Below are 25,522 nucleotides of genomic sequence, written 5' to 3' on the forward strand. Positions count from 1 at the left end.
TTATTATGTTTTTGTTTATAGTTTTTAATACGTTAGAATATTATGTTTAATAATATTATCACTTGCTATAATAATAATCAATCTATCTTATCTTATAGAACTCCTACTGCATTTCTAAGGAGTTCCGAGTGTGTTGTGTTGGCCTATATTCCATCCAGAAAATATATCAATGCAATCAGCAATCAACATTTTAATTCTAATATATGAAAACAGATGGCGCTTTATTTTTTTACTTCATTATTATAACAGAACTAATCATACCTACTTTATTATATATTATTGTTTTTATTCATAACTAGCTGTTGCCCGCGACTTATAAATACTGCGAAATATACTGCGAAAGTATCTCTGTCTGTCTGTCTGTCTGTCTGCCTGTCTGTCTCGCTTTCACGCCAAAACTACTGAATAGATTGCAATGAAATTTTGTACACAGTTATTCTAGAGTCTGAGAAAGGACATAGGCTACATTTTGATGTGGGAAAATATCTTATTTCCATGAAAATATCGATGAAAATTACTTCGCATTGCGCGTGACCAGCGCTCATCCCGGGGGTCCTGGGTTCGAGTCCCGCAGGCGGAACAAAAAGTTTTTAATGTTCCTGGGTCTTGGATGTGTATTAAAATAATATTTCAAAAATCTTAAATATATTTTATGTGTAATATTATAAAAAATCCAGAAATATATCGACGCGATGCAATGAACATTTTAGTTCTAATACGATTCAACAGATGGCGCTTTATTTTTTTACTTCGTTGTAACATAGAACTAATCATACTTATTAGTTGTTATGTTTTTGTTTATAGTTTTTAATACGTTAGAATATTATGTTTAATAATGTTATCACTTGCTATAATAATAATCAATCTATCTTATCTTATAGAACTCCTACTGCATTTCTAAGGAGTTCGAGTGTGTTGTGTTGGCCTATATTCCATCCAGAAAATATATCAATGCAATCAGCAATCAACATTTTAATTCTAATATATGAAAACAGATGGCGCTTTATTTTTTTACTTCATTATTATAACAGAACTAATCATACCTACTTTATTATATATTATTGTTTTTATTCATAACTAGCTGTTGCCCGCGACTTCGTCCGCGTGGACTTTAGTTTATAGCGCGCGGTGTCAACAAAATTTGTGTCAAATTTAAAAACTTTTTAAAACCCTGGTAAGTGGTACCCCTCTTAGCAGCGCTGAAAGTGCTTGCCTCGCCGCTGCCATTCCGGTGTAGCGCGGCCCTTAAGAGGATACAACAGCGGCTAGAGAAATGAAAAAAAAGTACGTGTAATATCTATAGCTGTCTCCCTTACCTCAAGCCTATACCGCAGAACGCGATAGAGACAACTGCAGAAAATCCAGAAAATCAACGATTCGTTGTCCCCTGATTCCTTCTCCAAAACTTAACCGATTTAAGTACTTTTTTCATTAAATATTAAAAAAAGGCTTGAGCTGTGTTCCTATGTTTTGCTTTTTTTGTATACAAAAAAAGCAAAACATAGGAACACAGCTCTAGATTATAATCTAGCCAAATCTGTTTTCTGGACGTTTGAACACAGTGGAAAATCTGGCCATTTTTTTGGGTTTTTGAACGTTCATATCTTATTTAATAATTAAATTATGAAAAAAAAAATAAAACATAGGGACATTGTATTAGTGGCCGTAGATATTCAGGAAAAAAAATATAACTCTACTAGCATTATCCAGGGAGGAAACAGGGGACAACGTTTGTATGGAAAAAAGGGCGGTGTGGAATCCTCTTAATTAATCAAAATACCCAAAAACAGCTGTGCAGTGTGCACATAATCTGTACTAATATTATGAATGCGAAAGTATCTCTGTCTGTCAGTCTCGCTTTCACGCCAAACGCCAAAACTACCGAACCGATTGTAATGAAATTTTGTATACTGATAGTCTAAAGCCTGAGAAAGGACATAGGCTACTTTTTTACTGGAAAAAAGGGTTGTAAGGGTCGTAAATTTGTTCAAAAAATTCATAATAGATGGCGCCGTGCGTCTTCTACATCGCGCTGACGCTTGCTCAAAAGTCTTTCTATAAGAGGTGGTCATCATATCAGCCTATAGTCGTCCACTGCTGGACATAGGCCTCTCTCAATGAACGCCAAGATGACCGATCTCCTGCTACTCGCATCCAACATGGGCCTGCAACTGAGCGGAGATCGTCGTCCCACCTGGTTGGAGGTCGACCTACACCCCGATTTCCCAGCCTTGGTAAGAGGGGGAATCATACTACATTTAAGTCTCGATTTTTTTCGATTGTTATATCTATTCTACGGTATTAAATAACTCAGTACTTTATCTGTGCAGGCAGTGACGTAACCTTAATACCAAATTTCACCAACGACTGTTAAAGTTAATGCTCGAATTAGTATCACGTTAGCTGTTTCGTTTTTCATATGAATGAAAGAGAAGACAGGATATTTTAACAAGCTGTTAACACTAACAGACGTTGGTGAAATTGGGGCTAAACCTATCAATGATAAATAGTTTATGGGTAAAGTTGTGTAATTGGGGGGCTAAATAAGCTTTAAAATTTGGCATAATATATAAAGTTTAACATACAAAAATGAAGTACTTATTGTTTGCACACTGCACAGCTGTATTGATTTAATGGGTACCAGGGTTTTTTTATAAAAGCTTTTGACACCAATTTTGTTGACATCGCGCGCTATAAACTGAAGTCCACGCGGACGAAGTCGCGGGCAACAGCTAGTAATTTATAATTATGACACTCATATCAAATTAAGGAATAAGGTATATGATCGAGATTATTTCCTAGTACTTTGTTTGTTTATTTACCTATTACTTTAATCATAATTCCAAAAAATGTAAAATTTTCGTAACTTTCGTGGCACAACTTTCGTGGATTTTCACCCATGAAAGTTACCTAGTGACCTACAAAAGCTACGTAGGCTGTTTTGTACACCGTTTTCTTATGTGAATTGGCTATAGTGTTAGCCAACTGGTTTGTTTGGAGCCCCCCTTTTATTTGGCGGCGGTCGCCGGCTGCTGCCGCAGCATGCTCGCTGCGCTCGCTCGGCTCCCTCTGTGTTGTGGTCTAAGTTCTAACCTAACCTAACCAACTTTTAGACTTTCTGGATTGTGTTTGTTTTTGTTTTGACGGGGGGCTGTGCCCTCCGAACCCCCTTTTCGGAGGAGGCTTCGTCCATCCATTTCATAATCCCGTAATTTCTCCTCGAATATTTGTTGAAATTTTAATTCACTCTTATGTGCCTCCACTATTTTTGTATCTTTAATAACACTTGTAACTTTTATTAACTACTTTCTTTCCGAAAAACCACCACAAACACCAACAAACACCTGCTAGTTGACGCCATATTGTAAATAAAACGCACCTAACGCCGCAGCGGTGCGCGCTGAACTACTTCAATTAGACGGCGGCTTTTGAATCAGCTGTAGTGTTGAACGTTTTCAGCGACTAAAATATTTAATATAAAAGCTAGACGTGTGATTGAATGGCGTTGTTCAGTCAAAGGGCTACCTGTTTGATTGAACGGCCATTTAAACCAGTCGGCTGCGACATCTATACTATCTTCATATATATATTTCTTGTGTGCGTGTGTATGTGACTGAACTCCTCCTAAACGACTGGACCAATTTTGATGAAATTTTTTGTGTGTGTTCGTGGAGATTCGAGAATGGTTTAGATTTACAGTTTGGTCTACTGGAAAATGTTTTTTCAATTAATTTCTTATTTATAAGGAGTTGTTGATTTTGGAATGTTTTACATTAGATCCGGCGGACGGCGCTATCATCGCATTCAATATTATTCTATTTCAATTTTATCTTCATATATATATTTCTTGTGTGCGTGTGTATGTGACTGAACTCCTCCTAAACGACTGGACCAATTTTGATGAAATTTTTTGTGTGTGTTCGTGGAGATTCGAGAATGGTTTAGATTTACAGTTTGGTCTACTGGAAAATGTTTTTTCAATTAATTTCTTATTTATAAGGAGTTGTTGATTTTGGAATGTTTTACATTAGATCCGGCGGACGGCGCTATCATCGCATTCAATATTATTCTATTTCAATTTTAGTTTGTCCTGACAGATGATGCTACGATTAATTTGAAAAAAAATTTGTTATTCAATTCATGTGCTGATTAAAATATTAAATAAATAACACATAGGCTACAATTTTAACCGACTTTCAAAATGGGGGAGGTGTTATGTTCGTTTTCTTATATTCAACGATTACTCCGCCGTTTGTTAACCGATTTTCAAAATATAGGGTATCATCCCAATTTGGTATTATATTCAGAAAAGTGGTGATCTGATGAAGGATCCATAAGTAATCGAGGGAACTCCTCAAAACTTATAGGGAAACATATGGTGACTTCGGTTTCGTGAGAAGTATTCTAAGCATATGCTACCAACAAGTAAGATTTTGCACCGAGATATACCTGGTATACCGTGGTTCGGAAGGTGCTGAGAGAATTCCTGATTCTTTATAGATACAAGTTTGGGAGTTTCGGCGTTGTTTTAAGAACAGAAAGCATATGCTACTATGCAAATTACATTCTTCATCATCATCATCATCATCATCACTACCATATTATACCATTTCATAGTCTTTTAGATCGAGACTCGAGTTTGTCAAGCGATAATTAAAAAAAATCTATACCTACCTAATATTATAAACCTGAAGAGTATGTTTGCTTGAACGCGTCAATCTCAGGAACTACAGGTCCGATTTAAAAACTTATCTCAGTGTTATATAGATCATTTATCGAGTAAGACTATAGGCTATATTATATTATCACGCTAAGACTAATACGACCGAAGAAACTCACGAAAATGTGGGAAAAACAGGGAAAATATTTTTTATGGGAAAATGTACGGTTTCTGTAAAATTCCTAATTTACGCGGGCGAAGCCGCGCGGGACATCTAGTAATATTATAAAGCGGAATAGTTTGTTAGTTAGTTAGTTTGTTTGAACGCGCTAATCTCAGGAACTACTGGTCCGATTTAAAAAATTCTTTCAGTTTTAGATAGTCCATTTATCGAGAAAGGCTATAGACTATATTTTATTATGCAAAAACTAATAAAAGCGAAGAAATAGAGGAAAATGTGGAAAAAACGGGGGAAATTTATTTGAAAGGGCTTATTTGAACGCGCTAATCTCAGGAATCACTAGTCCGATTTGAAAAATTCTTTCAATGTTAGATAGCTCAGTTATTGAGAAAGGCTAAAGGCTATATTTTATTACGCAAAAACTGATAGGAGCGAAGAAATAGAGGAAATTGTGTTAAAAACGGGGGAAATTATTTGAAAGGGCTTATTTGAACGCGCTAATCACAGGAACTACTGGTCCGATTTGAAAAATTATTATAGTGTTAAATAGCCCATTCATCGAGAAAGGCTATAAGCTATATTTTATTACGCTAAAACTAATAGGAACGAAGAAATAGAGGAAAATTTATAAAAAACGGGGGAAATTATTTGAAAGGGCTTATTTGAACGCGCTAATCTCAGGAACTACTTGTTCGATTTGAAAAATTCTTTCAGTGTTAGATAGCCCATTTATCAAGGAAGGCTATAGGTTTAATTTTATTACGCTAAAACTAATAAAAGCGAAGAAATAGAGGAAAATTTGGAAAAAACGGGGGCAATTATTTGAAAGGGCTTATCTCACGAACTATTATAGTTTGTGCGTTTTATGATGATATGCGTGACACATTAAAATTAGCAATACTAGGTAAGTTACCTAACAAAAATTAATCGATAGTTAAAAAATATCGAATCACGTCGTAAAGGAATTGCAATCGAAATTATCGATTTCGTACTGACATTTCAGTGGTGCCGGCGATTTAAGATGGCCGCCCTTTTTTATCGATTTGATTTCGATTCAACAGAGTCAATCTCTATTGACATAAGTTCAGTTTCATGCATCTGACAGTTTTCAAATGTTTTCGTAACAATAATTTTTTACTCCTATTTCGAGTTTCGGGGCACGTAATGATTATATTCTCTTTGTTTCGGGGGCGATAAATCGATCTAGCTAGGAATCATTTTTAGGAAATGTCATTTTATTCGTGTTTTATCGAATACCGAGCAAAGCTCGGTCAAATAGCTAGTTTTATATTAATAATAAAGCATTTAGCAACTTTTCATTTTTATTCATTTACAATTATAGGAAACATTTGTTTTTGTAGATGGAATTTAATTTATTACATTTTGTTTTTTTTTGTTTTCTTGTAAAAAAACCCGTAGCAAGGAATATGAAAACTGTCACTAATATTGAAAGTGATATTGAAGAAACCTAAATACCAGATAGGTTTCTTCAATATCACTTTCAATATGGACCGCTGTGCTCTTTCCAAAACTATGATTTTAGTGGTAGCTGCTCCTCCCTAAATTGGTATGCAGTATAAAGATACTACCGACTCGCAAATTGATGTGTAAACCGTTTTCAGTAAGTTCAAAGTAGCAGAGGTACGTAAGTTTTTAAAAATGTAAATAAGTTTCCGGATTCTTTTGTTCCTGAAAATCTAGTTTTTCATGACACCGTGACACTTAGGTAGGTACTTTATATTTAATGAGCACAGCAATCCTCGCACATTTTAAAAGTTATTACTGTCACATTAACTTGTCAAAATACCAAACGATTTAAACTAGTAATCGAGGACGGCGGGAAACTCGAACGCGGGCGGTCGTGTTTTTCTCAAATTTTATTTGTTTATTAGTGTTCAGTGCGGGAATATTGTACATATTTTTGTAAATATTTAGTTTTAATTATCTTTCTAGTTTATTTTATATTTTCTTCTCGGTAAGTGTATTTATTTTTGTACTATGAATCGACCTCCGGATCCTGGAGGCGGGAATTTTTGTGGCCCAATTCCACAGCCCGGTTATTTTGTTACGTTGGATTTTGATGAGTCCAATAATATGGACACAGAAGAGTCAATAAGTCAAAGAACGTACAAACGATCTCGTAATGATTTTATTGACGAGCTGACGTGCAAACAATGTAACAAAGTAACTAGAGATAGCGCGGGAAATCGTATTAATTGTAAGTGTATACTTGAAAAGGATAATGCTGCTAGCATGCGTGTATCCTCAGCCTCAGCACCTGAGACAGAAAGAAAACATATTGGCAGAAATTTATATAATGAAAATGATGTTTCCCCTTATTTAATTCATGTACAAAAAGTTACAAAAAATGTCTCTGATGGTACGCAACTACACCCCATCACCTTTGGTGACTTTTTAATAAAAAATAACATTTATAATATTATTAATGGCTCTCTAAAAAAAATTGGTCGGAACAGAATTTCTGTTTCATTTCAAAATTACAAAGATGCTAATACATTTATTAATAATTCAATACTCGCTGACAATAATTATGAAGCTTTTATACCATCTTTTAATGTCCTTAGAATAGGTATTGTGAGGGGTATACCAGTTGAATGGTCACCTGAGGAAATAATAAATAACATTTCTACACCTACCGGTAGTGGTAAAGTTGTGAAGGTCAGACGCTTAAATTATAAAACAATGGTGGAGGGTTCTCCTGTATGGAAACCGACTCAGTCAGTTGTTGTATACTTTGATGGTAGGGTTCTGCCAAAAAGAGTTTTTATTTGTTATAATTCACTACCAGTTGAGCTCTACATCTTTCCCACTATACAATGCTTCAAATGTTGTCGGTATGGACATACCAAAGCTCAGTGTAGGTCAAAATCACGGTGTATCAAGTGTGGTCAGGAACATGATATGGATTCTTGTAGTGTTAATGAGCATGAATATTTCTGTTGCTTATGTTCTGGCCATCATATGGCTAATAACAAAATATGCCCAGAGTTTAATAGGCAAAAATCTATAAAAATACACATGGCTGAACATTGTGTCTCTTATGCAGAGGCCAATAAAGAAATTCCTTCCTCATATAAATCTTATTCAGATACACTATCCACTCCTAAATTTAATTTATCTACTAATAATAATAATAGTTCATCTGATAATAGATCATACAAAAAAACTGTAGTTGCTAAGCCTCGTGCTCCTTATAGACCAATGAAAGGTTATGATAAAATTGCCCATAACAATGTGGTAAAAGAGTTTTCTTTTGATAATTTAGAAAAAAACACAACACCAGTACATGAATACAATAAAGGTATAATAAACAATTACAAGAATGAACTTTCTTCACTTACAGATGTAATATCATTATTACAAACCCACTCACAGAACGATAATATACCGTCCATCGTTGCCCCTTTAATTCAATGTATAATTAATATTCTACAATATGGCCCAGATCATTCAGTGGAACGCTCGAAGTGTAGTTAATAAAAAAAGTGACATAGCTTATTTATTAAGAAATTATAATCCTTTTTTATTTTCTTTCTCAGAAACTTGGCTTAGGCCAAGTAATACTTTTAGATTTAAGAATTATAATACAATTAGAGAAGATAGGTTAGACGGCTATGGTGGTGTAGCCTTTCTCCTTGAGAAAAACTACCCTTTTAGCCTTATTGATATCCCTGTACATAGTTCAGAGCTATCTATTATAGCAATTAGTGTAAATAATATATGTTTTGTCTCTGTATATATTTCCCATGCCTCTATTAATATTTTAAATGAATTTAATAACATTTTAAGCTCTTTACCAAGACCTTTAATTATAACAGGTGACTTTAATTGTCATCACCAGTCATGGGGAAGCTCCATTACTAATAGTTATGGTAACAAGCTGCTAAGTGTTTTAGATCTGAATAATCTATGTGTTATAAATTCTGGTGAGCCCACAAGGCGCACTAGTCCAACAGAAGGCAAAAGCGTTGTTGATTTGACTATTTGCTCCTCACAGTTTGTAACACAATTAACATCTTCGGTTCTATCATCCACTTTTGGAAGCGATCACTTCCCCATATTAACTACCTCTCCTTTTGATAATTCTCAGGCTCCTATTCAAAATGTCAGATTATTTCCCAGGTATAACCTTAATAATGTCACCGATAAATGTTGGAAGAAATTCAGTAGTAAAGTTGATGTAAAACTGTCACAGATATTTCCAAATGAAGATGACTCTATTGATGCTCTCGTTTTTACAGATGTCTTGATAGAAAGTGCTAATGAAGTTTTTCCAATAAAAAATGAATCATCTTCCATTCCCAGCCCACCGTGGTGGGATAAAGAGTGTACGGAAGCTGTAAAAAGGAGAAAGAAGGCTGAAAGAATGTATAGTACAAATATGTCTCTTGAAAATTATTGGACATTGAAAAACATTATAAATAGCACCAAATTACTTTTCAAAAAGAAAAAATCTGAAAGTTGGCAAAAATTTTGCTCCTCTCTGTCCCCGAATTCTCCTCCAACTGTTGTTTGGCAAAATATTAGGAGGTTCAAATCTGCATACAATACTTCTCATTCTGTTTCTCTTCCTAGTTCTATTGCAAATGATTTTCTTGACAAGCTTGCTCCTCCTACAGTCAATCTTCCTAACCTATTTCATAACAATAGTACAATAGATGAAAATGAAGAGTCTTCAGAATTAAATTCCTCCTTTACCATGGCCGAATTAAAAAATGTACTTTCGTATGTATCGGATTCCTCTCCTGGGCCTGATGGTATTTATTATTCATTTATTTCTCATCTAAACGAAAACAGTTTATCAGTTTATCTTAGAATCATTAACTCAATTTTTGAATCTGGCAATATTCCATCAGAGTGGAAATGTCAACTAGTGTTACCCATTTTGAAACCAAACAAAGATCCTTCCCTCTCATCTTCATATCGTCCAATAGCCCTCTCGTCTGTTCTTCTAAAAATAATTGAACATTTAGTCAAAAACCGCCTGGAGTGGTTCGTTGAAAGTAACTGCCTGCTTTCTTCATCTCAATATGGTTTTCGGCGTAATAAAAGTACATATGACAACTTAAGTTCTTTTACCACCGACATAAGATTAGCTTTCAGCGCAAATAAATTCGTTCTTTCGGCCTTTTTAGATCTTTCTAATGCATATGATAGTGTTATTATATCAATATTGAAACAGAAACTAAGACGTCTAAAAATTCCTAAAAAAATTATTTCATTTATTATAAACCTGTTAACTGATAGATATATTATTTTCTATAATAATGGCCGTAAATACATAAGAATTGTTACCAAAGGTTTACCACAAGGCTTAGTTTTGAGCCCTCTGTTATATGACATATATACTTATGATTTAGAATTGGCCATTGCAGAGTTGTTGGATGTTGATATTTCGCAGTATGCGGATGATCTGACCTTATATGTTGTAGGGAATAATGCTGATGATGCTTCCGCTAAGCTAACAAGAGCCTTGCATTTTCTTAAGCGTTGGTTGGACAACCACGGCCTAGATTTATCCCCAACTAAAAGCTCCATAGTTCTTTTTAGTCGAATGCGCGTAACTCCTCAAGTTAGAGTATTTTTTGATAACATTATCATTTCACAAAAAAACCATCATAAATTTTTAGGTGTCATCCTGGATGAAAAGCTTTCCGGAATTCCACATTGTGATTATGTTGTAAGTAGATGCGAAAAAAATGTAAATATCATCAGATGTCTAGCAGGCGTATGGTGGGGTGCCCATCCATTTTATCTAAAATTAGTGTATAATGCTTTGATTCGCAGCATATTAGAATATGGCTCTTTCCTTTTGGAGCCTAGACGTGTATCAGGATTTAAATCTTTAGACAAAATCCAAAGTAAATGCCTCAGAATTATATGTGGAGCAATGAAATCTAGTCCAATCAACGCTTTGCAGGTTGAATGTTATGATCCTCCTTTACATTTACGCCGTCAATATTTATCCGACAAATATCTCTTTCGATGCCTTCAGCTTTATGATCATCCTATTATTGCGAAACTTCAAACGCTTTCCTATCATATTTCCGAAAATTCATACTGGTTAAATAAACAAACCCCGTGTTTAATTGTGAGCTATTTTAAATTTAAATCTCTTACTGCACCTATTCATTCTTCTTCTAAATTACCGATTTTTTCTTCTTCTTATGGGGCTCTTGTGTCCGCTCCAAATATTCTGACCATTAATATAGAGAAGAACTCTTTGAGGGCCAATGAAAGATTTAATGATATAATTAATACACAATTTAAAGATCATCATTATATCTTTACAGATGCTTCTAAAAGTAATATTAATGGCCATGTTGGTGTAGGTGTATTCCATTCCCAGTACAATATTGTCCAAAAAATTAAACTCCCTCCCGAATGTACCGTATTCTCTGGAGAATGCTTAGGGATCTTAAAAGCTTTAGAATATATTTTATTAGCCAAACTTAAAAAATCTATAATTTTTACAGACTCTCTAAGTTCTATTCAAGCTCTTAACAAGAATCCATTTAAAATTAAACAACAACATCCTGTTATATTCGATATAAGACAGTTATTAACAGATGTTACCAAGAAAGGTACTTCAGTTTCATTTGCTTGGATCCCTAGTCGTTGTGGAATAGAAGGAAACGTTAGAGCGGATTCTCTTGCCAATGATGCACTAACGTGTGGTGACTTAAATCCATACAAAATTTACTACCCTGATTTATTAACTTTACCCAAAATTCATTTAGAGACGTCATGGAAATCGTCATTTGATCAAAGTCATAAACAAAAAGGAGCACATTTCTATAGTATTCAATCCGAAATTGTATCAAAACCATGGTTTTATAGTATGAATTTCAATAGAAAATGTAGTAGTATTATATCACGATTAAGACTTGGCCACACTTGCTCGCCAGACCATCTTGCTAGACTTAATATAATTAACAATCCTTCTTGTGCCTGTGGTGCTGAGGTTGGGGATGTCAACCATATATTCTTTTCTTGTCCTCTTTACAACCGTTCCCATTTCCTTGATTCATTGTTAAAGAATAAAATTCCTTTTCCTACTTCAGTTATTTGCTTATTGCATTCTAGAAAATATATTATATATCAAATATTAGCTGATTTTATATTACATAATAATATTGAGATTTGATATTTCTATATTTAATTATAAGTATTCTTTTGTAAATATATATTTTTTCCTGATCCTGTCCTGAATTCCTTTTTCCAAATTCCTCGTTTTTCGTAATAATTTAATTTTTTACATTGTTTTTCCCGTTCGTCATTGGCAATGTACTATGTGCATGCCATTAAAAAAAAAAAAAAAAAAAAAAAAAAAAAAAAACTAGTAATCTGTGACCAAACGTCAAAGTACCTACTGAAAAGTTTTGTGTTCACAACAACCGTTTTTAATTCCAAATATGTTCAAGGAAAATGATTTCCTATCTAGCAAATATTGTAATTTTTTTTGCTGCCGTTGCCCAGAAGACATTCTTCCTAGCTTCTTATATTGGTCAACTCATTGTTATATTCGTAACTTCGATTGTGATAATAATTTTCAAAACCTTTGTAAATGTGGCCCTGTTTTTGCAAATAGTGTACGAAGATAATATAAGATTATTTTCTGACGAAATCCCATATTTTGCGGCCTCAGTTATCGAGACTATTTCGTTACAGTGTTACAATATTTACTCGTTTGTGTTGGTTTTGTGCTGTGAAGTGTGTTCAAAAATATCGGCCATCTATTCGAGTGTTTACTTATCGTTCGAGGCGGTGTTCATAGTGATTAGTGAAGTTTTCCTCTTGATCAAGAAGGCCTTAATATTTGTAGGGGATACTTTTTGGTTCATATTGACTTTTTTACCTGTACATCTTCCATATCTAATAAAAACTGTGCTTTTGACTGTTAAGGACTGTGTAGTTAGTAATTTAATCGACCTATATATGTCGCTTTTACGAATTTCCAATTTTTTGTCAGATGTGCCTTTAGAGTCTTTTTTAGGAATAATGATAGCTATAATAACCACCCGCTTGTGTATCGCTTTCAGAGAAGTCGTTTATGCAAAAGCTATTCAACTGTATTGGATATGTGTAAGAAAAATAATGTTTACATACTACTGTGTATATAATTATTTTATTGACACCGAAGCTCGTGTCATTGCTCAAATAACTGGTCACACAGTTTCCCCACGGGTGGTAGATGAAGTGTTTGATGATGCTACAAACACAGTTGATGCATGCGTTATATGTCAGGAGAGACAGAAGTGTGTGCTGATATTGCCGTGTCGTCATGTCTGCCTTTGTTCTGAATGTTGTTTGCAACTTTATTCATATCAGAGAACATGCCCAATCTGTCGAACCTTCATCTACCACTCTGTCAACATATATCTATAGAAAACTATTGATAATAACTCATGAGAATATATTGTATCTCTTACGATGTTGCTATTTAGAAGGTATTGAATACTTATAAAATAATAATAAAAATTGTGCTCTGTAATAAAATATAATATTTATTGTACTTTTTGTTGTTATGTTTAATATTTTATCTGCATTTTTATGCAATTCAAAATTTAATGTTTCAATCTTAGGACTATTAGTTAATTTTAAATACTAGCACAAGACTGACAGTGCCCCCAAAAGTTAAGTAATCTCAAATAATAAAAAAGATCAGCTAGAAATACTTATTTATGAATAGCTGTTGTTATAACACAATAATAATTATTATGCATGCAATGTAAATTTTATAAAACGTTTTTATGAGGTACTATCTCATTACTATTTTAATCACTCTATATTCTGCATATTATAAAAAACCTAGTTCTATTTTCTTACACTTAAAATAAATAGTGCTTAATTTAGGTAAAAGTTAATACTAAAAATATTAACAAGATAATCCTATGTTGTAAGAGCTTTAGTCAGACTTTTAAATTATTATTGTTAAATTAATAAAATTGATTCAACTAGATATAGAAATTTTATAACAAAACTGTAACTGGAGGGAAAAATACTGATAGAATGTATTGATACTTTTGTAATAAAATATGTGATTTATAACTGTCTTCTTGAAGTCATTGCATAATTTTCAGAGTGCCTCGACTCAGTGTCTACTCTAGAATGTAAAGTCAAATCCCTCAGTGTAACATTTACATCTTTGAAAACATTCAATGTGAATACAGCTACAATTAATACAAGGAAACCACAAACACAACCTAAAATATCCATGGCTGACATGTGCTCCCATTCCCTAAATAGAATCCCTGATGACATGATGACTAACACTGTGAACATAACATAGTACACAGGAGTGACCACACTCGTGTTGAATATATCTAGGGATTTGTTTAGGTAGTTCATCTGTATTGCGATGCATGCAACCGATATGACAAGAAGGATCCAAAATATATAATTTTTCAAATTATTGTTCCCACCATTTATGGTCTCCTTCACACCCAAAGCCACTCCTTTACAAAATACCACTGTTAAGCTTCCGATCGCTGAACATATCAACAAGTATACCACAATATTTGTATTCCCAAATCTTGGGATGAACACGACTTTTAAAATAAAAGACATGCCTAAAATAGTTAAAACATATGATACAAATAAATAATCAGTTAACTTAGTAGTTAAATCTACAAATTCAGTCACTTCTTCGCTCTTTGGAGAATGTATCACAAAAATAATTGATCCTATTATGCACAGGAAACATCCAATCTGGAACCAAAATTCTTTGGTAAATAAATATTTAAACAATTAACCAAATAACTAAAATTGAAAAATCTATACCTTTCCTATGAAGTTAAGATTTTCATTTAGAAACTTTGAAGATAAAACAGCAGCAACTAAAACACTAAGAGCTCCCAGCGGCGTAACTAAAGCAGCAGGAGCAAAAGCATATGAGAAAAGATTAGCTGCTTCCCCTATCCCCACTGAAAAAAGTATTAAAAAATTATAACAGAAAACTTAAACAATTGAAACATTATTTACTTTAAATAGAGTATTACTTGTTGCAAGGCCTAACCACCATAGCCACTGTTTTAAGTAGCCGTATCCACCAGCAGACGCTCGTATGTTTCCCGTGCTATTAATTTTCTTCAAAGCTAGTTTTTTTATAATAAAGCTGGACCCTATAAACAGGCTCGATGAAATGGCTAAACATAAGCCTATCAGAAATGATATTTGGTCATATTCTTGGCCGTCAACTTGCAAGTTAGATCTCTTTAGATGCATTTTGCCCTGTAGAATGCGATATACCTTTGTGAGTCATAATTTAATACCAAGGTAATCTCCAGAAATTCAGGAGACAATATTCGTATTTCGTATTAGAATGAATCCTTCTTCTTAGTTCCCCAAATATGACAGTGACATATGACGTAAAGTTATATGATATCACTGATCAGTGATCACATGTGCGGCCGCGCCATCATATGAATAGGCTCAACCCTTACTGCCGATCCGCACTCGCGCGCGAAAGCGCGCCGCGACCCGCGGCGCGGATGGCGACGCGCATCGCGCCGCGGATCGCGCATTCTGCCAAATTTACTGATCCACACTCGCAAAGTTCGCGACATGTTCGCAATGTTGCCACTTTTTAATTTCTTCACTTTCTTGACACACTATAGTTTGCGCCCTTGAGCCAAATTTATCTTACTTTATATTATAAACTAGATGTCCCACGCGGCTTCGCTCGGGTAAATTATTAGGAATTTTACGGAAATCGTACATTTTTTCGTAACAAAATAGCGTATCTGGGCATTTTCAAAAAAATGTGTACCCCTGGTTTTTACCTTGTCCCTTGACTTCGCTACAGATTATTTGTAAAAAATTACATACTAACATTTTGTTATTTTAATGTAGGAGCAAAAACAAGTTTTCTTTTATTAAAATACATTCACGTTTGTATAAAATTTTATTTAGTATGAGATTTATAAGGGTTTTTAAGTACCGAAACCTATTAAATTCACCTGTCCCCTTCCCAGAAGTTGTAACAAAATCTTTAATAACTATTTTTTTTTCTTAAAGTAAATTTAACTACAAATTAATTAAAATTATAATCATGAAAAAACAACCCGGCCGGAATGTTCGGTTTAGTGACCGTTTTTTTTAGTTTTATAAACATACTACAAAAATATTTTCGGCACTAAATGATAGCACTATATTTCATTGTACATCGAGAAACTTCAATTTGAATTTAGTAGTTAAAAATCTGCTACAAGACGCGGACGCAGGTTGGATGGTTCTTCAGGAACGGTTTATTTGTTCAGATAAGTGACCATATTTTGTAAGCATTATTATACTTTCTCCAACTGTTTTTACTGTTAACACGTTGCAAAATTAGCTTAGTATTTAGTAAAAGAAATGAAATTGTGATAAATATTATCGGTTATTTACAAACACTTTAAAAGTAAAAGAAAGTAATATTACGTGACTTCCGACTTGTGACTTTTCGTATGGTCACATATAATGGAACGGACAAGTCACAACAGGCGGAAAGCATAAGGCTTAGTTCACATTTTAAATAAATTATTTTTTTATTCACAGATTTTATTAAGAAAATTGGTGATTTTTAAACTGGTACGATTAACGTACAAATATATTTTTTATTACTTATGTGTTAAGGTGACGCCGCGTTAAAGTAAAAAACCGTTTTGGATATGTTTTAGATTGCTAGTTTTCTATGAAAGGCCGGCCCGGCCTCTCACAGAAAACAAGCAATGGAACAGCAAAAAATGGAAAGGGCGTAAGCGACAAAATAGTTTTGTCGCGTAATTTAAAAACCATAAATACATTTCATATAAGCTATGGGCAAATTAAAGTGTATGCTTGAACCAATCCATGTACATTTTTGGAAGCTTAAATCACTCTCCTCTGTTGGAAAAATAGGAATCCTTTTTTTTTACACAGGTCTATTTGATTGATTATTCTGTGTTATAAAAGGTGACCAATCGTGTTATGCTATGGGTAAATCAAAGACAAAGACATGATAAATACTGACAATGAACTTTAATTTCTTAGCTTTAGTCATTGAAAAATCGATATCGCTACAGCCAAATTATCAAGGCGTCGCCTTTACTTAACAATAACAAATATTTAAAATTTAAGTACCTAAAAGTTTTATTTTTTTAAATAATTTTGATTTTATTTCCACTACTTTTCTATCAGTAAAGTTGAAAATAATTTTGTGTCATTGATATTTTTAGATTTATAATAACTAGACATCGGATTATATGCATTTGCATACTTGCATATGCAAATGCATATTATAATGTCACTTTTTAGGCGATGGTGCATATTTTGGCAATTTTGCATATTTCGGTAGTTTAACTTCTATGGGCATTAAGATGGCAATCGGAAAATATTGGTAGACAATTATTATTGGCGTATAATAAATAAATAAAAACTAAAAAGGCTTTATTTCAAGAAATTAAAAATTTTGATATTATGAAATTATAAAAATTGGCGCTTTTATTAATGTCACTAGCGGCCCGGCCCGGCTTCGCACGGGTGGACATTGGTTTTTAAATTATTTTTTTTAAATAAAGGTAGTCAATCTTTAAGTTAAGCAGAACATAAAAATAGTTTACATTATATTTTTATTGTATTTTTTTTTTATATTTTTATATTTTAAGTGTTATGTTTGATTATTTTATCCTTACCTGCAGAACTATAAGACTATAGTACATCACTTTGCGATAAGTAAGTATAGTCTATAATTTATAAAGCATAAGCAAGAAGGAATATTTTGGTAGATTTTTCACACAATTATTAACACTTAATACGGTTCCCTTTTTTCTCTCATTAAATATAGCCTATATTCAGCAGAAATAGCGTGGATTAAAAAATATGCATTAATACTTCCATCGTACATCGGCATCGTGGGTATCGCAGACACAATAGATCTTCAATTGTTATGCTGGCAGCCGGCTGCCGCTATTGGAGATTTATAGTTAAAGAAATTAATTAATTATAATAGCAATCAAAAATAATAGTCATTCAAAACTTATTTTAAAAAGTTCTAAAAATATTACTTTCGTAGTCATAACTATTAAAGCTTTTTTGAAATTAGGATTATAATAATGAAGCACGATAGTCTATATCAAATCAATAAAGCAGCACCCGGCTGTCGCATAACTATTGAAAATCTATTGTGTCTGCGATTCCCACGATCGAGGTAATATTTACGTGGATTCTCCGGGCGAGTCTGTGGCACTGATAATTAAATCTCTCCCCTACCGCACGCACACCCGCGCATCGCGCCTTGACGCCCAATTCGCAACGTGCAGCAGAAATCGTAATATTTTAATTTCGCCATAACATTAAAACCAAACGTCCAATTTTAATCATTCAAAGACCAAATATTATCTACATTAACTGTACTTAGTGATGAAATAATTTATTTTGATAAGGGTCAATAGCATGATTTAAATAAACGCATTTAAATATAGTCCAAAAAAAATTCTAGATTTTTTAATAAAAAAATGGTTATTGTGCCTCACTCAACATAGATAGGTATAGTGTGTCGCGGACTTTTTTGTAGATATTTAAAAGATCTATAATTACTTAGAACATTTTATGCCTCTATCTTTTATAGTTTAGGCAGCGTACGCAAAATAAGTAACTTTTCTGGTTGATTTTTTAAACCTTGCGTCCGAAAATCCCAAATATCTTACGGAACCTTATATTTTTCCAAAATAAAAATTAGCCTATGTTCAGCAGAAATAATGCAGGATTCCAATGGTAAAAGAATTTTTCAAATCGGTCCAGTAGTTTCGGAGCCTATTCGACTCAAACAAACAAACAAACAAAAAATCAAATCTTTCCTCTTTATAATAGTAGTGTAGACTACCGGAAAAGACTTAAAAAAAATAATAAATTTTAATATTAAGTGACTTTTGATTGATTGATTAAATACTGACAATGAACTTTAATTTCTTAGCTTTAGTCATTGCTGAGAAAAATCGATATCGCTACAGCCAAATTATAAAGGCGTCGACTTTACTTAACAATAACAAATATACTATTTAAAATTTAAGTACCTAAAAGTTTTATTTTTTTTAATAATTTTGATTTTATTTCCACTACTTTTCTATCAGTAAAGTTGAAAATCATTTTGTGTCGTTGATATTTGCAGATTTATAATAACTAGACATCAGATTATATGCATTTGCATACTTGCATATGCAAATGCATATAATGTCACTTTTTAGGCGATAGTGCATATTTTGGCAATTTTTCGTTGATAGTGCATATTTCGGTAGTTTAACTTCCATGGGCATTAAGATTGCAATCGGAAAATGTTGGTAGAAAATCATTATTGGCGTATAATAAATAAATAAAACGTCTTTATTTCAAGAAATTAAAAATCCTGGACTTTATGAAATTATAAGAATTGGCGCTTTTATTAATGTCACTACCGGAAAAGTCTTCAAAAAAATAATAAATTTTAATATTAAGTGACTTTAGATTGTGCATATTTTGTGCATATTTCGACCATTTTTCGTGCATATTTGCATGGATATTTCGGCACTTTGATCGTGCATATAATCCGATGTCATTAATAACTTAGGAATTCGTAGACATGTGAACACATCTTTATGATTATGAGTTGTTCGTCCCTCTAATTAATGAAGTTAAATCTATGAAATCAAAGAATTTTTTACTTTTATAAGTAATTCAACAATAAAAATGTTTAAACAAAAGGTTTTTGTGTTATAAAAACTTCTTTATATATGTTAAATATTACTTACTCATGTAAAAAAATGAAAAATAACCTAGTGGGTAGGTCACATAGTCACACTATGGATTAAAAATAATTGCTACTCTTGTTGATCCTTGAAATTATCAAAGTTTTTTTTAATAAACAATTAAATATGCATTTCACTAGATGAAATTAACGAAGAAATCCATTTATTGCTGTATTTTTTTGTATTAAATTATATTTTACATTTAGTCGCACAACGGAATCTGTTTCGTCGAAAATTCGATTTTGTTTCAATAATATCAGAATAATATAACGTTTTCAGCGTTCTTTTTAACTTATTCCATTAGTTCAATATTTGTCCTTGTATATGACATTCAAATAAAGGTAAATAAATGACCTTAAAAAATATAGACATATTTTTGCAAGGGTACACGTTTTTTTGAAAATGCCCATCTCTCTTCACGTAATCTACTCTATATCTGTGCCAAATAACATATTAAATTGCTTTAGCAGTTCGTGAGATAAATAAATAAATAAAACTTTATTTCAGACTAATTTTGTCCACCCTTGCTAATAATTTTCCGTTTTAACCACATTTCCTCTGTTTCTTCGGTCCTATTAGTTTGCGTGATAAAATAGCCTATAGCCTTCTTTGATAAAATATGAGCTATCTAATACTATTTTTTTATCGGACCAATAGTTCCTATGATTAACGTGTTCAATCAAACAAATAAATATTTTTTAAATCGCTTGACAAAATCGAATCTTGATCTAAATGACTATGAAAAGTACAAATGGGTCATAATAGGCTCATAATCATGGGATGCATATAACTTTATAAGGTATAATATGGTAGTGATGATGAATGTAATTTGCATAGTAGCATATGCTTTCCGTTCTTAAAGCAATGCAAAGGAGTTCTCTCAGCACCCCTCAGCTTCCCAATCTAATCATGGTATACCTTGGTGCAAAATCTTACTTGTTGATTGCATATGCTTAGACTACTTCCCACGAAACCGAAGTCACCACATATTTCCATATAAATTTTAAGGAGTTCCCTCGATTAGTCATGGCTCCCAGCATCAGATCACCACTTTTGTGAGTATAGTACCAAATTGGGATGACACTCTGTACGCCAAAAGAAAAATTATAAAATCGGTTCACAAACGGCGGAGTAATCGTTGAATATAAAAAACGAACATAACACTTCCCCCATTTTGAAAGTCAGTTAAAATTGTAGCCTATGTGTTGTGCTGATGTGTATAAGCTATATTATTGTAAAGTTTAATTAAGATACATTCAGTAGTTTTTGCGTGAAAGAGTAACAAACATCCATACATCCAAACAAATTTTCGCCTTTATAATATTATAAAGTAAATAAAGTATGTATAAAGTAATAATGTAGGATTAATTATATTCTTGTATGGCAAAAGCCCTTATTAAAATAAAGATTTAAAAAAATCTCTTTGTCGCGGGACAGAAAACCGACAACAATCGGGGAACGGGCCGCGAAATGCGAAACATATGCGAATCGGATCTCTCACTCATGCTTCGCAGGAATTTCGCGGCGCCGCGGCGTCGCGCACGGTTCGCGCGCGAGTGGGGATGCGGTCGGGGAACCAGCCGTGAAGTGCGAAGAATATGCGAACCGGATCCACCTCACGTTTCGCGGAAATTTCGCGGCGTCGCGCGCGGTTCGCGCGCGAGTGGGGATGGGGCCTTATAAAATCAATGGCTCAACCATAGATAAAGTATTATAGTATAGATGTAGTCTTAGCCCGTCATTGCGTGGCCATTTTGTGCTTATTTTCATACGTGTAGTGTGCGTTTGTTTTCTTGAATATTTAATTTGTCCACTATTTCAAAGCACATTAAGATACAGGAAAGAAAGTTAATTAGTTCATGATATCGATTAACTATAGTTCAAGTGATGAGAATCCGTAAACACACGTAAAAAGCTATGCAATTTTTATAGCCAAATTATTAATTGATGTGATATTTTTAGCACTAATGCCTTATAAAGCACAAATAAGGGATTAATAAAATTATAAATTAACTTTTTATCTTACAAAAATACCGATTGAAAAGCCCAAAAAACGTTGTTCAAAACTTACGTATTTAATGTTAAATCCACGTGTTTGAGGCATTCTTTGACCATTCTTATGGTTTATTATTTAGCGGAACCACAAAACTCAACAATATCTAGCATTAAATGTTCACTAAAAACCTTTAAAAACTTGTATTACATGAAATATGCAGACCGACTTCTTTGTTATGTCCTAGTAAGTAGGACATAGCATTACACGCTTTTGACGCTTATACACCTATATAAGGCTCTCTCCAGTCTATAGTACCTCAATGGGCTCAACCCAAATATATACTAGTAATCTGTGGCTCAACCGCTCAAAAGAGTCAAAAGGGCAATGACATGTCATTATTTCCCGCGCTTTGCCGTGAAAATAAATGTCAGTCTCCGATTTTGCAAATGTGTTGTGAAATAATAATTGTTGGAAAGAAAGCCGTTTGATATTCAAGAAAATTTAAACAATTTACATTATAGAGTCTCCGAGTACTAATACTAAGTTATTATATTAACGCATTCGTATCTAATTAGTGATTTAAAATGGTCGGGAAAAGTAACAAACTTTATGTTCTCAAGAGGGGTAAGCGTTATATTATCTTGATCATTGAGTTATAAGTACTGCACTGATCCTTTCTTATTTCCATATTTTGTCCCGGCAGATAACACTTGAGTGCAATACATTCTTAAACTAATTCTACGGTACTCTTTGTAATAACATGTTTTCCATTTTCCAGATGGCAGAATGGAGGAAGTACACATAGATAAAATTACATCCAGGATAAAGAAGCTGTGTTATGGATTGAATATGGATTTTGTAGACCCTGTAAGTTGTATTATCTACCAACGGTTGGAGCACATTGCACAACCATTCAATTTATATGGTAGTTGTAGTTATATGGTGGTAGTAGTTATATGGTAGTTACTAAACATGTAACAATGTACTAGAATCTAGATAGATAAATAAATACATTATTGCTGTACTAGCATTTTTCATAAAATTCAGTCATGACATGCAGCAAAGCCATAAATACTTACGGTCTTATTAAAAAAGATTTAAACACAAAAAATTCAGTGCAAAATGGTCTCAAAACAACTGTTCAATAGATGTTTAATCTTTTTGTGGTAAGACCGTTTTAAATATTTATATTATATTTTTATAGGTGGGGATCACCCTTAAAGTGATAAATGGTATATACTCTGGTGTAACAACAGTGGAGCTTGACAATCTAGCTGCTGAGACTGCAGCCACCATGACAATAGACCATCCTGATTATGCTGTACTCGCTGCTCGACTAGCAATCTCTAATTTACAAAAGGAAACAAAAAAACATTTCTCAGGTAATATTACTAGTCAAAGTCAGCCTTAAGGTGCTGGTGCGGTAGCGGGCGACTACTGGTTTCTGTCTATTTCTATAAAATACCCTGCGCAGCTTGTGATACTAAGCTAGCGACACTTTTCATACAAATACATAGAAACTAATAGTGTCACGACCATGTGCTGCCGCTTCATGTAGCTGGCTTCCAACTTGTACCTTAATTCTAATAAGAAAAAAAATTATAATGCAATAATTTGAAAAGATTTAAATTTTCCTCCTACTAAATAATGGTATGTTTCTTTCAGATGTTATGTCAGATTTATACAATTTAGTCAATCCATACACCAAAAAGAGGACTCCAATGTTATCTGAATTTCACTACAATGTTATCATGAACAATAAGGAAAGGCTAGATTCGGCTATAGTGTATGATAGAGATTTTAAGTACAACTACTTTGGGTTTAAGACCTTGGAACGGTCATATTTACTGAAAATCAATGGAAAGGTAGTCTTTTATAATTTAAATGAACTTGATGTTTCATAACATGATAACATGTTTTAGACAAAATGTATTTTTTGTGACAGGTTGCAGAGAGGCCTCAGCATATGCTCATGAGAGTTTCTATTGGTATCCATGGAGAGGACATAGACGCTGCCATTAACACCTACAATCTGCTCTCAGAAAAGTATTTCACTCATGCCAGCCCAACACTCTTCTCGGCCGCCACACCCAGACCACAACTGTCCTCGTGCTTCCTACTGGCCATGAGAGAGGACAGCATAGAAGGAATCTACGATACTCTTAAACAATGTGCTCTCATTTCAAAATCTGCTGGAGGTATAGGTTTACATGTACACTGCATTAGAGCTAAAGGCACAAGTATCGCAGGGACCAATGGAGTCTCCAATGGCCTGGTCCCAATGCTAAGAGTTTACAACAACACAGCGAGATATGTAGACCAAGGTGGAAACAAGAGACCCGGGGCCTTCGCTGTGTACCTGGAACCGTGGCATGCAGATATATTTGAGTTCCTGGATTTAAGAAAGAACACTGGCAAAGAGGAGGTCCGTGCGAGGGAATTATTCTACGCCCTGTGGATTCCAGACTTATTCATGAAAAGGGTTGAAAAGAATGAAAACTGGAGTTTGATGTGCCCCCATAACTGTCCCGGTTTAGCTGACTGCTGGGGAGAGGAGTTTGAAGCTTTGTATGAGAAATATGAGAAGGAGAATAGGTATGTTAGGCAAGTTAGGGCACAAATATTATGGAAAGCCATAATTGAAGCACAAGTAGAAACGGGAACACCATACATGTTATACAAAGACTCCTGTAATAGAAAAAGTAATCAAAAAAATTTAGGCACAATCAAGTGTAGCAATCTTTGTACAGAAATTGTTGAATACACTTCCCAAGATGAGGTAGCTGTATGTAATTTAGCATCTGTAGCTTTGAACATGTTCGTCAATGACGACAAAACATATAACTTTGAAAAGTTAAAGGAGATAACCAAAGTAATTACACAAAACTTAAACAAAATCATTGATGCTAACTACTACCCTGTACCTGAAGCTAAAAATTCTAATATGAGGCACCGTCCTATTGGTATTGGTGTTCAAGGCTTGGCAGATACTTTTGTATTGATGAGACTGCCATATGAGAGTGAGAAGGCGATGCTATTGAATCAACAAATTTTTGAGACCATTTACTATGGGGCTCTGGAGGCCAGTTGCGAACTCGCAGAAAAGGATGGTGTGTACAGCTCCTACGAAGGAAGCCCCGCCAGCCAGGGCATACTTCAATACGACATGTGGGATAAAACACCCACAGATCTTTGGAACTGGGCTGAACTTAAAGAAAAAATTGCAAAGCATGGGCTTCGTAATTCTCTCCTGTTAGCTCCAATGCCAACAGCCTCAACTGCACAAATCCTCGGCAACAATGAATCATTTGAGCCATTCACATCTAACATATACCAAAGAAGAGTTCTATCTGGAGAATTTCAAGTAGTCAATCATCACTTGCTGAGAGATTTGACCCAGGCTGATCTTTGGGATGATGACATGAAGAATCAAATTATACACAATAATGGCTCCATTCAAAACATTGAGAAAATACCTAAGGAAATAAGAGATATGTACAAAACTGTCTGGGAGGTGTCTGTTAAGACTACTATACAGATGGCAGCCGACAGAGGTGCCTTCATTGACCAGAGTCAGTCGTTTAACATCCATGTGGCCGAACCAAACTATGGAAAGCTTACATCTATTCACTTCTACGCTTGGAAGATTGGACTTAAAACTGGAATGTACTACTTGAGAACAAAGCCTGCCGCTAATGCAATTCAGTTTACTGTAGACAAGTCAAAACTTCAAGTCACGAATGGCAAGGCTGAAAAAGATGAAGCTAATTTGTCAATGATCCAATGTTCTTTGCTAAACAAAGACGAGTGCCTAAGTTGTGGTTCATAAATAAACTTAGATCTGTAATTTTCAGCATGATTATATAGTTATAATATTTACAGAAAACTATCGATTATGGAAATAAATGTAAGCATGTCAGTAA

At 33.9% G+C, this 25,522-nt stretch overlaps 2 protein-coding genes and 1 long non-coding RNA gene across 3 annotated transcripts; 1 reads left to right on the forward strand and 2 right to left on the reverse strand.

Moving 5' to 3' along the window:
- Positions 1-25,522, forward strand: LOC121737645 (ribonucleoside-diphosphate reductase large subunit). The gene is made up of 7 exons (XM_042129307.1): positions 1-13; positions 8,549-8,553; positions 22,161-22,223; positions 22,378-22,466; positions 22,804-22,981; positions 23,265-23,464; positions 23,545-25,522. Exons 3-7 carry the CDS (start codon positions 22,184-22,186, stop codon positions 25,426-25,428), a joined length of 2,391 nt encoding a protein of 796 aa, XP_041985241.1. The 5' UTR covers positions 1-13; positions 8,549-8,553; positions 22,161-22,183; the 3' UTR covers positions 25,429-25,522.
- LOC121737661 lies at positions 8,146-9,950 on the reverse strand. Its single transcript, XR_006037175.1, has 2 exons — positions 9,299-9,950; positions 8,146-9,220 (listed from the first exon to the last, which is right to left on the reverse strand). It is a non-coding gene; the product is annotated as an uncharacterized LOC121737661 (long non-coding RNA).
- On the reverse strand, positions 13,542-15,186 carry LOC121737654 (magnesium transporter NIPA2). The gene is made up of 3 exons (XM_042129319.1): positions 14,864-15,186; positions 14,646-14,788; positions 13,542-14,573 (listed from the first exon to the last, which is right to left on the reverse strand). Exons 1-3 carry the CDS (start codon positions 15,087-15,089, stop codon positions 13,908-13,910), a joined length of 1,035 nt encoding a protein of 344 aa, XP_041985253.1. The 5' UTR covers positions 15,090-15,186; the 3' UTR covers positions 13,542-13,907.

The sequence above is a fragment of the Aricia agestis genome, chromosome 2 (genome assembly GCF_905147365.1).
Source record: "Aricia agestis chromosome 2, ilAriAges1.1, whole genome shotgun sequence".
Classification (NCBI taxonomy): domain Eukaryota; kingdom Metazoa; phylum Arthropoda; class Insecta; order Lepidoptera; family Lycaenidae; genus Aricia; species Aricia agestis.